The sequence below is a fragment of the Penicillium psychrofluorescens genome (assembly GCF_964197705.1).
Source record: "Penicillium psychrofluorescens genome assembly, chromosome: 6".
Lineage (NCBI taxonomy): Eukaryota > Fungi > Ascomycota > Eurotiomycetes > Eurotiales > Aspergillaceae > Penicillium > Penicillium psychrofluorescens.
The window spans coordinates 1,680,248-1,693,498 of NC_133444.1; the positions used below are offsets into that span (position 1 = coordinate 1,680,248).

General features: G+C 53.3%; 3 protein-coding genes across 3 annotated transcripts; 1 reads left to right on the forward strand and 2 right to left on the reverse strand.

The window, feature by feature from the left end:
• Positions 1–425: 425 nt before the first annotated feature.
• PFLUO_LOCUS9135 (uncharacterized protein) lies at positions 426–2,139 on the forward strand (the record flags this gene model as incomplete). The annotated part of the gene is made up of 2 exons (XM_073786931.1): positions 426–538; positions 588–2,139. 2 exons carry the CDS (start codon positions 426–428, stop codon positions 2,137–2,139), a joined length of 1,665 nt encoding a protein of 554 aa, XP_073643137.1.
• A 133-nt stretch (positions 2,140–2,272) lies between these two features.
• PFLUO_LOCUS9136 (uncharacterized protein) lies at positions 2,273–3,369 on the reverse strand (the record flags this gene model as incomplete). Its single annotated transcript, XM_073786932.1, has 2 exons — positions 2,273–3,276; positions 3,333–3,369. The coding sequence occupies 2 exons, from the start codon at positions 3,367–3,369 to the stop codon at positions 2,273–2,275; spliced, it is 1,041 nt and encodes a 346-aa protein (XP_073643138.1).
• Positions 3,370–4,931: 1,562 nt separating this feature from the next.
• Positions 4,932–8,247, reverse strand: PFLUO_LOCUS9137 (uncharacterized protein; the record flags this gene model as incomplete). The annotated part of the gene is made up of 6 exons (XM_073786934.1): positions 4,932–5,157; positions 5,218–5,934; positions 5,991–6,071; positions 6,128–7,495; positions 7,555–7,667; positions 7,726–8,247. The coding sequence occupies 6 exons, from the start codon at positions 8,245–8,247 to the stop codon at positions 4,932–4,934; spliced, it is 3,027 nt and encodes a 1,008-aa protein (XP_073643139.1).
• Positions 8,248–13,251: the final 5,004 nt, after the last annotated feature.

A 13,251-nucleotide genomic window follows, 5' to 3' on the forward strand; every position in this document is an offset into this window, starting at 1 on the left:
AGTCGGTGAAGTGGCCAGGCCCACCCGAAAATCACGGGGCTGGGAAGAGGTTAGGTAGGTAAGAGTATACCTGATGGATTATTCTCCCTCTTAGTACTTCTGCATACTCCGAATAATCTACCTCTTATTGGAAGGACCACGTTCTTCAGGATTCAATCATCCCATGGCTCCTATACATTGTGCTTGGCTTATTATACAACGATCCCACAGCCATGTTTCTCTTTATGCCTCAGGCAACAACGTACTTCCAAAATAGGACGCTGGATCACATGATGTCCTCGAATAATCACATGATGCCTTGAGCCTTTCCAAGCCGCAGCCGTTGGAAGTTTCGCTTATCTCCTGCAATTCAACGGCTAGAGACCCTGGCTGGGCAGGAATATCGGTCGAAGCACTTCCGCCGATCATCACACAATGCGCCCTCCATGAACGCATTGGCTCCTAAGCCCTGGAATGCCGCCGACATGTCCCTATCAACGCTTTTGACGACTAGCTCACTCCGTCCTCCGAAATCAAAACTAGGATGCAAGACTTGCAAGTAGGTGTTTTTTTTTTATGTCAGAGAAACAAGCATTGATCTCGTTTAGGATTCGACGAGTCAAGTGCGGAGAAGAGAAGCCCAGCTGTCTTCGATGCAGCAACACAGGCCGCAAGTGCGACTACGAAGGCACGGCAATATCGTTCAAACCCGTCAGCCCGCTTTCATTGTCGCCAAACACAGTATGGCGAGAACGCCGCGCCTTTGCTTACTATTTTGAGGAGGCCGCACCGTCCGTGGGCGGCGAACTGGACGTTGATTTCTGGCGCACCATCGTCCCGCAGATTTGTCGGAGCGAACCCGCCGTGTGGGATGCCATCAACTCCATTTCTGCTCTATTTGAGAGTCCCGAGCCATTTCCTGATCTCGCCTTCGTGCGTCAGGGAGACTCCTGCACGCTCAATCAAAACCACCGAGACGCCATAAGCTGGTATTCGCGCTCGGTGTCTGCCGTTCGTCAGCGTATTGAGCGCGGTGACATCGACATCTTTGTTGGGCTGGTGAGCTGTGTGCTCTTCATTTGCATTGAAGCCCTCCAGGGAGGTATGGAGGAGGCGCTTCAGCTTTATAGTCAGGGCGTGCATCTCATTCACACTTTCCGCGCCCACGCAGCTACCGGCGTCGTGTCAGCGGCTCACGCTTTCTTGGTCGAGGATACAATTGTCCCGATCTTTATCCGTCTAGGAACAATCGCTCCCACGACTTCCAGCAATCCAGTGGGCACGTTACTGCTAGACGCTGAAGAGACATATGAGTTTGTCTCTCTCAAATCCGCTCGGGACGCCATGGCCCTCCTCGGCACAGAAGCCCAGCTCTTTCAACGCACTTGTGTCAACCATATACGAGAGTTCCGTGTCTCTCATGTACCCCCAGAATTGGAAGACCAACAAATAGCCCTGTCAACCAGGCTACGGAAATGGTACACTGCCTATACAGACTTGATGGAGTCTCTTGGCACGAAATACGTTTTATCGCCACAACAGATTCGCACCGGCGCCCTTCTTGTGGCTTATCACGAAACAATGATTGTCATACTCGCGACCTGCGTAACCTCGCGATCAGAGATCCTCACTGACGCCTATCTCCCCAACTTCCAAACTATCATTGATCAGTCCCGGATCGCTCTTGATGCTTCGGCGCGACCAGACGGCACACAACCACCATTTACATTTGATGCCAGCATCGCCGTCCCGCTTTGGTTCACCTGTCTCAGATGCCGCGATCCCAGCCTCCGACGCACGGCGCTAGCCCTGCTGCGTCGAACGCCGCAGGTGTACGGATTCTACAAGAACACGCATGCGACAACCTTTGTCGAAAAGATGGTGGTGGTAGAAACGATGTTGGCGGTGAACGCCGCTCAAGAAATGGCCAGTGCCACGACCCTGGAATCATCGAATACCTCTATCCCGGAAGAGGCACGCCTTGGGCCTGTCACTGTCTTTCGGGCCCGCGAGGGGTTTCCCCCCGGAACGACCGAGGAGGAGATTGCGAAGTGGAGCCACAACCCGGATCAGGCATTTTTGCGATTCTCGCGGAACAAGCACGAGCTAGCGAGCGATACTTGGCAGCTGGTCCATGAATACATTCCCATTGATCTTTAATCATAGCATAGAAAGGCGGGGGTATATATCCTACGGTATACATACTCCTTTATCGATGGCACGACGAAATAAATGAATATAATTACTATGACCAAACAAAGGTATCCTACCACGTAGGCTCCAAGCAGCACAATCAAGACGCCCGCATCAGCCTCTCCAACCGGCAGCGCAGCGAATGCTGCCACCAGAGCGGGTCCCCGCGCAGACGCTTCGACAGATACCCCCCGACAATAGGGACCGCCACATGGCCGCTCTCGCCCGTAAGCACCTGCTTGACCAGCTCATCGGCGACGGTCTGCGGGTGCAGCAGCGGGGACATCCAGGTATCCTCGGGCGTGAGGTCATTGATCAGGGGCGTTTTGACAAAGCCCTGCGTAAGAAGGACGGTGCGGACCCGAGGAGCCTGGTAGCGAGTCGCCAGCTCGGTGGCAAGGCCCTCATGGAATGCAACCGCGGCGGCCTTGGAGGCGGAGTAGTCGACCATGTTGGAGGTGACGGCGTACGCGGCCAGCGAGGCAACGGTCACCACCATGCCGTGGTTGTTGGCGATCATGTCCGGCAGGAACTCCTGCGTCAACCAGTAGTGCGAGAGGGTGTTGACGTCGAACATTTTGCGGGTGATGGCCTCGGTGGTGCCGAGGATGGTCTTGGCCGTGAGGATGCCGGCGTTGTTGATCAGGATGGTCGGCTTGCCGAACGAGCCGCGGATCGTATTGGCCACCTCGGCGATGCTGGTGGTGGATGTGATGTCGCATTCGTAGAAGCGCACGCTGTTGGGGAGGGTTTCGGTCGGCGGCGTGATGTCCAGGATGGCCACTTTGATGCCGCGCTCACCCAGCAGCTTCGCGATGCGGCATCCGATGCCGCCACTGCCGCCGGTCAGGACGACCACTTCGCGGTTCCAGTCGTAGTGGTCCTGGACCCCGTTGTTCACGGCGCGGCGGTCCATCCACGCCCCGAGCCGGCGGAGGACGGCTAGGAAGGCGAGCGTCTTGAGGGCCTTGAGAGCTTGCGGGCGCGACTCGAGGAGCTCGCGGCCCTTGGTCGTGTACTGGGCTAGTACCAGCAATGGAACCACCTTCCAGGGGCTGAGCAAGGTGCGGTTGATGAGTTTGACCACCACATCGGCGGTGAAGCCTGGAAAGCGTTCAGGGTGAGCGAAACTCGTAAACTAGGAGGGCAAGCAGCCATACCTTCCCTCGAGAACCATTTCTGTGCCTCTGGAGCCATATTCAGCAGCTAGAGAACTGTACGCTTGAAGATGTCGGCGGAGGAAGCGAGTTCCAACTTCATCAAATAACCAAACCCCTTGACGTCGACGACCGAACACGCATGAGCCCAATGCGGGGAAGCCGAGGTCCGCGCGGCGCCTTTAGTTCTACATTATTTCTTATGCTAAGCCGACCTCATTTGATTCGTTTAGAGGAGTTAGACAGATGGTATACGCTGAGAACACCAAACCAGGCCCTTAATTATGGAACGCATAAATCCGAATGACCGCAATAATCGTCCCAATAATGCCGCCTATGAGCAACCCAAGCGCAAAATACCCAACGTAATACTTCAACACCCTCGTCTTCGACCCGTGTTTCCACTCATGTATATTTGCCGCGACGGACCAGGCCATCTCTCGGTGGGTAGGCCGGATATATTGTCCCTCCTCCGCATCTTTCACGTTTGTATTGTAGCCCCCGGCAGTGGCACTGCTATCACGGTTCGAGGCAGGGACAGATCCATGGTCGTAGGGCTTTTGGGTTTGTGGTTCCATACTGTGTTGGTTGTGCGGAGGGATGGTTTGTTATTGGATTCGTGCTCGAAACGGCCGGAGGTGGTTGACTGGTGGCTTGTTGTTGAATGGTCTGGTCTGTAGGGCGGATGACAGGAGGATGGCAAATGTGTCGCTTTAGATCTTGCGACGCTCAAGCTGAAGGAACTGGTTTGTCCTCGACTGTTCTCGTCTATCCTTGCTATTGATGAGAAGCACTCCAGCGAGAATGACCTCTTTCTTATGTCCCCCTTGGCCCATATCTTTCTCAGGATAACTACCCCCCTGCACTGCATCGCCACGCAACAGAGCCGCTTCTAAATAAGGCGGAGCCCCGGTGGGTTTAGGGCTTGGGGGCGAAAAACACCCCAAGCGCCACAACCGGGGCGGTGATAGGTCGGTCCGTATAACGCAGATTGCACTCCATGCCCTACAACGGGGCAACTCCCACCGAAAGAAGTGGGTTGTGACACAGAAAGACCGGTTTGCGTCATTTAGCCAGGAATAATAGCGGCTTCGCGATTTGCCCTGGGCCACACCCCTCCACTCTCCTGTCTTGGAGAGGAGATTTTTGGCCCCTACTCGAACAGAAAGGAGTAATCCAGCGGAAAGTCTCCAGTTTCTCTACGGAGTACAATCAGCCTGATTAAAGAGAAAAGCAAAAGCACGTTCATTGAGGTATAGTTCAGAAAACACCATAGCCGGCCAACAAGACAGAAACCCAGAAGCCGATAAAGTATATGGGGTAGGTAGACAAATATGTTATGAAGATGCAAAGTATGCTGAGCACTTGGAACTCCCCATGGACAGACCACAAGAATCGCCGTTCTTGTCAGTCACATCCCGAATGTAGTGCCAAAAAAAAAAAAAAAAAATTCCAAACCACCCGGTCGCGCGGTCAGAGCACGCGACAACAACAAGGACCCAAAAGGCCGCCGCGCTGATAGAATACTCCAGGAGAAAAAATACAGTTAAAGAAGTAGAACGATCAAATACATGATGGGCGAGACGGGTCTCTTATCTCCCTTCAAGCCCCATACCCAATAGGGCCCAGCTGGGGCGGCTGGCCGAAAATCTTGTGGTAGATTTCCGTGAGAATGCGCGCATCGGCTCGTAGACTGGGCGAGATGTTCTCATTTGCCAGCAAAAACCGGATCGTCCGCTTGAGGAGCTGCTCAAACTTCTCCTTGGGGACCAGCTCCTGGAGGCAGGACATGTATGTAGCGGACAGAACCAACATATTGCCGAATTGTCTGAACGGAGGCCAATGGTCAACAGAAGTGTAGCGGAGTGGGGTAAAACGAACAACTTACGCATGAGCAGTCCCGAAGATGTTAGTCACTACCGGACGAGTTGGAAGGCCGTCAAAGGCTTCTGTGCTGTAGATTGCGGACTGGATGCAGGCCTTGCAGGCATTTCGCAGCTTATAGGGGAGATCACGCTGGTTGAACTGGGGCGGCATCCAAGTGCTGGCGAATCGTGACCCGGCGTCACTGGCCATCCGGGCCATATCCGGGGCGCGCTGGCCGTAGGTTACTGACGGAGACATTTGTTGCGCTTGCGGTATGGTGGGTGAGTCGATCGAGGTAGGGGCCGAGCCCAATCGCACATTGCTTGCGCCATAGTGGAGAGCATGATACAACAGAGGCCGGAAGATGATATACCGGGCACCGTAGTACTTGGCTCGCATGCGAGCATTGTTGATATCTGTGGCTGGCGGATCGCCATCGTTCCAACTGAGGGGTTTCGGAAGACTCCGCCGCCATTGATCGAGGTTCATGCTGAGAGCCCCTTGCACACTAGACGACCATCGGTTTTGGCCTGGCTTCTCCACCTTGTAGAGATCAGTATGAACTCGGTTCAGAACTTTCCGTAGATGGATCTGAGCGGAATAGAACATCATCATCTGGGAAGCGGGGCTATGGTAGTCGTTGGGTATGTCGAGTGTCCATTTGCCTTTCGGAATTGGAATTCGCGATTCAGACCGTGAGATGCCACTTGCCGGAACATCGAGTTCGGCCAAAAGATCGCTGGAACGAGAGTTAGCTTATTAAGCTTTGGGCCTTAGTATCGAAACGAAACACACCTCTCCAGCTGCAAACAAGTCCAGTATGCGAACTCGTACAGATCTTTCAATGGGCCTTCTTCCATCTTGTCGTACCGTTTTCTAAATGTAAATGATCAGTAACCATTGGTAGAATCTCATGGGAGAATGGTTCATACGGTCTGACAAGCACCTGACAAGCCCTTGAGGCCACATAGATCCATCCAAAGCTTTGGAAGGGATGTGCTAGTTGGCCCATGTAAAGGCCAGCGAGGATACAAGCATGGACATGAGGCAGCGAAGAGCTGCCTTGGACGGCACCCAGGATTACAGCGGCATATCCATAAAGTGCTAGGCCGGGAATGACTTGGTAGTTCCTCGTGTTCCCGGAGGAGTCGCGGGTGATCGACATAGACCGTCTTAAGCCGCTCTGTCGTCCGTCATTGATGGCCGAGGGAAAGGAGTGGCTGGTATTCTGCGGTCCCTGAGTATACATTGGTGCCGATGCCACGGGGGTCGAATCGGAATTTGTGGGCGACAGGATGCCGTTAGTGGTCGTATGTGTACCGCCAGATGGCGTCGGCGGGCCAGGGATGTGTTCCTTGCGATAATCAGGCTTTTCTTTCAAGATTGGCCCCCGAAGTGGGCCATCAGTCTCAGCAATGGCACCGATAGCAAGGACCAAAAGGAGGATGGCATTCTCGGTGTTCTTGCCGACTCGGGGCCGCCCAGAAGTAGTGTTGGTAGAAGTGTCGCCTCTCGCACCATGCATATTCTCATTCGAGCGTTTCCGCTTCGCTCCTCGCGGGCCGTCTCGTTGGTAATCGGAGCAGTGGCATCGAACGAAGGCTTCGAGAGTATGCGCGAGTGGTCCGATCTCAAGGAAGGGATGTAGGATATGCATGCGGGACATATAGCTCCAATAATACCGACGCACGGTCTCTGAGTCAAGATTCAAGTAGCCATTCTCGGTGATCTCCGCATCCATAGCTTCGTCTGATGGCCCCGAACCGGATTGAATATCGAAGTCGGAGGTTGTATGGCCTAGGGCAAGGTTTTTCAATGGTAAACTGTCGTCAGCGATGTCCAAGGCCTCCCCCTGGCCCCAGATGCTGATCAAGCCCCGTTCTTCCTCTAGCCTCATGACGTAGTCCTCGTCATATTGGTTGGGCCAGATGAGTTTCTTAATCCCTGGCCACATGAGAAGCTTGTGGGCCGCAGTGGTGTGTTCGACTGGAATCGAAAGCTCTCCATCGCCATCAATCTTTACCTCTTCTACCTGTCCTGTCATCGGATTTGTATGGAGGAACGCGTGGTCAACCATTTCTGCGGGGGGAACAACCGGCTTCATGGCTGGGTCCGTAACTGGAGTAGAGCGAAGAGTTCGGTCTTTGACAAGTCCTGGGAAAGGCGAATGCCCCATTATGAGTTGGGTGAGCAAGTTTGAATGGTCCCCGGTGATTGTATGTATCTGAGTCATGCGCTCCTCCATGCGATCCTCGAGCTGGAGGATTCGATCTAATAGTACTTGTGTCGTTTTCTCTTGTCTGCATTAAACATCGAAGATTAGCACTGCGTCATATGATGGGCAGTCGGAGTCACGGACTTGTGAGGTGGCACTTCTTTGTAGACGCAAATGAGGTTATTCTCCTTGCAATGACTGCATGCTGGCCGCCCTTCATCACATTTGGCTTTCCTCGATCGACATTGGTCGCATGCCTGGTGAACGAAAGAGTAAGCCCATGTTATGCTATAGCGTGCTCCCTAAAACAAATACCTGTGTAGCTCGAGCGGCCTTGCGCTGCCGTGCGCCGAAAGGAGTGGCGGCATAGTAATTCGGATCGTACGCTCCCGGCACGGAACCCGGGATCGAGGCCACTACCGGCCCATATTGCGAGTTCGAAGGAATGGCACCCGTGGCCGCGGCCGGGTCGCTGTTGCCGGCCTGGTCTGGCGCATATCCTCCCCGAGCCCGATAGTCTGGCGGAGCAGAATGAGGAGATGCTTCACTTGGCGTTGCACTCATCGATGGTCGGTAGTTCGCGTTCGGGTCCGGTTGTGAATAGCCTGGGGCGGGTATGCTGTTGGAACGACTATATGGACTCTCTGGCGGTAACTGCGGCAGTTCACGGTTGGGCATGACGGGATATCCTTGGGGTGGGAGCGGACCCTGGGAAGCGTTGGACGGACGGCGGGGGTCTGGATGGCTGTCGAACTGGGGAGGAAATGCGCGCCATGAGGGGTCCTGCATCGCATGCGCACTGGACGGCGCCGCATCAGGAGGGGGCATGCGATTCATGGGAGGCGGGCCCGAATATGTAAGAAGTCTTGAACTGTCATGCGCATGCGTAAAAAGACACTTAAATGGTCATGGCGAGCTGCGGCGGAAATGCGGAGAGTGGAGAGAGAGCGGTGGAGGTGGTGGTGGTGGTACTCGGAGGAAGCTTCACCGGAAGCTTAGTCGTAATTCTTTCTTCCCTGTCGCCTGGTTCTTGGAGGTCGCAGGGGGGGGGGGGGAAGGATGGATCAAGACAAGGCTCCGACAAGGAAGCGGAGAAGGAAGTTGGTGAGGCCCGGCCGAGGTGGAGCAGCTAAACAAAGAAACTAGTCAGTGGCGACGATGATCAGGTCCCAAATTTGAATGTGAAGACGAACGGGGCAAAGGGGTCGACGAGAGTTGGTTGTTGGGGTTGATTGAAGTTGCCGGGTCTTGATAGAGGGGAGAGATTGATGCCCAAGGGGGGGAGAGTACCTGATACTCTCGTGTGGTGTGGTGGACCAAGAGGAAGCACGTACTGTTACAAGTACCGTACTGTCGGTCGCGAGTGGCTGGGAGTCGCTAGCAAGTAAGGCCGGCTGTCGATCTTGGCGGTTGAAAGTGAACCCAGAGCCTTGGGTCAGGGAAGAGGAAGAAAGATATTGTAGATACCGTAGGAACTAATATGGCGCGCCTTGGGGGGGGTATACATACGTACATAATCAAGGGGATCGACGAGTCCTGCTTGGATTATTATGTACTTATTATGTATCCATCCCAGAGGTGACAGGTCTTCTTTTCCGTGACGGCCAGGATACCGTAATACCGCCCGCCACCAGGACACCGCTAGAAGGAACTATATTGGGTAGGCGTTCCGTGGACTAGTCCGTGACTATCTATAATATCTCCAGTCACCGACTCAGTTGCTCTCCGTAGTTACCTTATCATCGGAAGACATAACAATAATAATTTCTCCTCGCAAGGGGCGGCATCGGCCTAAACTGAAACTCTATTGACGTCCGATCTTCAAATCGGTGGGGACCGTACCGTAATCCCCAGATCGCCGAGGTCCAATACAGGATGCACCCATGGGTCATGGAACAGACATCCACGGTTGCCGGATCTATAAGTCAACCACAACAAACAAGTAGAAGATGTATGTGTCCTATCTCGATTCACTACTCCTCGGCAATCATTTTCAGCGAATGGGGTGTCCATGACCCAGAGGATCCATGCTGCGCTTTGCTCATGTACGGGAGGAAACGGACAGTGGCACAAACAGAAAAATGCCCGCGACCGATTCGTTTTTGCTTCTTCCTAACCGTTGCAGTCGCCCGGCTGTCATTTTCTTCGTTGGGGCCGACTCCATGAATAGTCATAGGTCATTACCGCCGGTGACCGTACAGTAGTCCATCCTTAAATCCAGCCCCAGGACATGGGACGAAAAGCGCTCGGGAGTGGCCCCTTGTTAACATCGCCGGATAAAGATGCGAGGCGTGCGGCTCATTGGGCAATCTTGAATTCCAAGGCCATGGCCGAGGACCACTCTAATCGGGAAGGGGCGGTACCAAGTTACACACATACTGGAGGATGTATGTAACACGGTCAATACTGTCAATACTGTCAATACTGCCCCGCCGAGCCCGTGTTGAATTCCAAATCATCGTTCATGATCGGCCGGTGCCCATGCTTCCCAAGGTGTCGGGTCCACGCATCCTGCCTTCTCCCTTCCACCGAGAACTTCGAAATCCTCCTGGATCTCTGGCCCCAATGTCATCCTCTGGAGAGCCCGCTCGGCCGACGCATGCCATTGCACTCCCCCCCTCTCCCCAGGACACACTGTATTCATTACGCGGTGTCAACAAGCAAGGGATGCACCGCTGAGTAGATGAGGCTTGCGGGACGAGCAAAACATCCCAGGTCCCTTTTCATCACACCGCCGATGGTGCATTACTCAGGTAGACAGCCTCCAGAGGTGAAGATATGCATGGAAGTGAGCGGTGTGTCCAATCAGCAGCAGATACGAGGCTCACGAGACTCGAGGAATGGCTCCTGCTGGAGAAGCAGATCCTCGCCCTGGTGGGAATCTCGGAAATCATCACCGGGAAACCCCCAGAGATCACCGCGGACCTGCGGCAGTTGCGGGTGCTTGAAGGTTCGATCACTTTGCCAATCATCATATGTAGCAGGCTTTCTGAAACCCGGTAGGATTCCTCTTAGTCGGTGACGCAAGAATAGCACTTCGCGGTGAACAATGACAAGTATCCCCGCCAATCGCCATGTCTCATCCCCAGAATCAAGGGGCCAGTCACGCGGTCTGAATCATCTCGTCGATCGTGTCCCAAGCAGGTTGCCTGGAATTCTTTGAAGAGAGCCCGACGAGGAGCAGCTGTTCCATGTGTAAACAAAATGCTGGGGGTGGGAAGCTAGCGAATTGTTACACGTTAATCATGATAAAGGGGTACAGAACATGTTCAGCCCTCACAGAGCATTCCCAATCGACCGATCCGCCCCGATCATTTGTATATGTTTATCAGATCGGTCGTGCACCTGAAACCAACCCAGACACACGCCCCCCATATCCGTACTTCTGTGTGCTACAATCGTCATTGGAGTCGGACTTTGACTGCATTCTTTTCAGCCCCCAGATTACGCGCGCGGGATCGCCCGCTGTCCGGATCCAGAGCAGTGGGAGAGTTCAGGGTCTTTCCAGCGAGCCGATTCTGACAGGGTTTTCGGAAAGGAAACTACTACCGGTACAGCAGTGTAGTAGATCTCAGACTTTGGCAGCATCTCATCGTGCTCTGCACTCCACACCAGAACTTCTCCGCATCTCCACAAGGCAAATGTGATGTATACACGTCGTACAGCGCAGGAACTCGTCACTGAAACTGATACATCGCGTAAAGAATACTGTACTGAACAGAAGTACCTTTTGATGTATCACACCACGTGGAACTAGCGAATCCATGTGTGAATTTTGTGACTTGCAGTCTGGAGGAACCGAGCGCACGACATGGGTCTTTTCCCTGTTCAGGTTTCTAGTACGGAGCTTGTAGTATCTCAATGTATTATTTCCTACCAGCTCCTCCAAGCTGCACCACCAATCAACTCGTTCTTCCCGAATCAGGCTTCGTGTGCAAAGCAGACAGAAGTCCTAACGCGACATGTTTGGGCCCCCTCCCCTTGACACACTTTCTATAGTAGCAAACATCAATCAATCGCCTACAGTTCGGCTCTGATTCGCAACCACTGCAAGGTAAATCAGGCCAGAAAACCGTTCGTGGGCGTCCTGCATGCCAGCACTTATCTAGTCCCCAATATTTCGATGGTAAAGGCTTGGTCGCATTCAAAAGCGGGCGAGCTTATCCGGGTCTTGGTGGTGTTTGTATAGCGCAGTCTACCGAGGTGATTGATGGATCTGGTCTGCTTCAAACATTGCACAACACACTGTTCGTGTGGCAGGACAGCTCCAACACGTAACCAACTATGCCGCCAAGGGAAGGATGTGCAAGGACAAGTGGTCACCCTTGGGTGTCATGCCAGAAATAGGACAATAGACCTCCAGAGGCAGGCTATACTGTGTAGTACTGAGTCTCACATGAAGGTAACCTCACTCAATAGACGTGGTTGGATATTAATATATTCTACGCAGCAACCCACTGTGCATGAACATGTTGCAAGCCATTGCCCCCCATATCTATATCGTCTGCAATCTCCCCGACCAAAGCTACTTGAGGTCGAAAAGTCGTTGACCATTTTTTAGGATTCTATTGCATCGTTCTCCGGACGATTACGTCTCTTTAACCGTAGTCCGCCGCAGAAACGGCCTCTTGTGCAGCAATTCCCTTTGGTTTTCGTCAAGGCAAGGCGTTGTTTTAATGCGGCCCAATCCAACCCCGGTGGCTGGCTGCAGGTGGTGAACCTCGTATTTAGATTGATTATCTTCCATGATTTTCGCCGGGGGAACCATTCGAATCGCATCGCTTGCAATTATGTATTTCATCTTCCTCATCCTAAGAAGCACTTCTTTCATGTCAATCGGTAAGACCAGCAGTCCATGGACCGGCCGGGGAGAATACAGTGATCTGGGCAGCCAAGTAGAAGGTATGGAAACCCGACAGAAACAGATGTTATGTACGTACCGGATTACCTTACGTATCCTGAATACCAAGCGAGGCGCCCAACTGAGGAACGCCCATCACGATAAGCGACCCCGTAACCTGGAAACTCACGGGGGGATAGGTTTGACTGATCCGAACTATCGCTGCAACGCGCCCCACATAGCGTGGGCAAGAGACATCTGGAATGGGGTTGGATGCTTTTTAGCGTCCCAGGCTAGTTCGCAGTTGTTGCTCTCGCTTACAGTTTCAGGCTTGCCGCTTGCCAAAGGAAAGCTGAAAGCTATCCGCAACGATCGATCGATCCGAAGGGGTTTGCAATCGAGTGGTTCAGAAGATACAGCACCGGAGATCATCATGCACACGCGGAGATGAAGGCAGACGAGGGCTAGGGCCTTCACTGGAAAAGCTAAGCGCCGCCCCAATTCCCCACTGACATGGAACAAAAGTACGGCGCCAAAAGTAAAAGCTCCGTCCGTGAATGCGTGGATGGCGAAAATCAATTGGATGCATCACATTTCCGCTGGCCTAGAAACCTCCTTCCCCCCACATCGTGAGATCAGCGGCGCCGGACATATTCGGGGATGGGGGGCAAGAAGATTCAAATAGGGTGTTGTATCACTCTGATTTTCCCGATTTGGATTGCTTGCTGGCTCCTGGTTCGCGCCCAAAGGCGCTGGAAACCCCTAGTAACATCATGAAAGGATGGAGAGACCGTGGTAATTGGGCCTTCAGGATGTTCCCAGGGAATTTATGATGTGCTGTTGCTTGCGGATGGTGTGAAGAGTCCCGATATGGATGGTGACCAGAGAAGGAATGGAGTCATTGCCTTACGACAGAGCTTGCCCTCGGTCACGATTAGAAACAGCAATTTGACCGTGTGAGAGGGATATTTCGCATCCTAGGTAGTGATCACTAGAAAGCA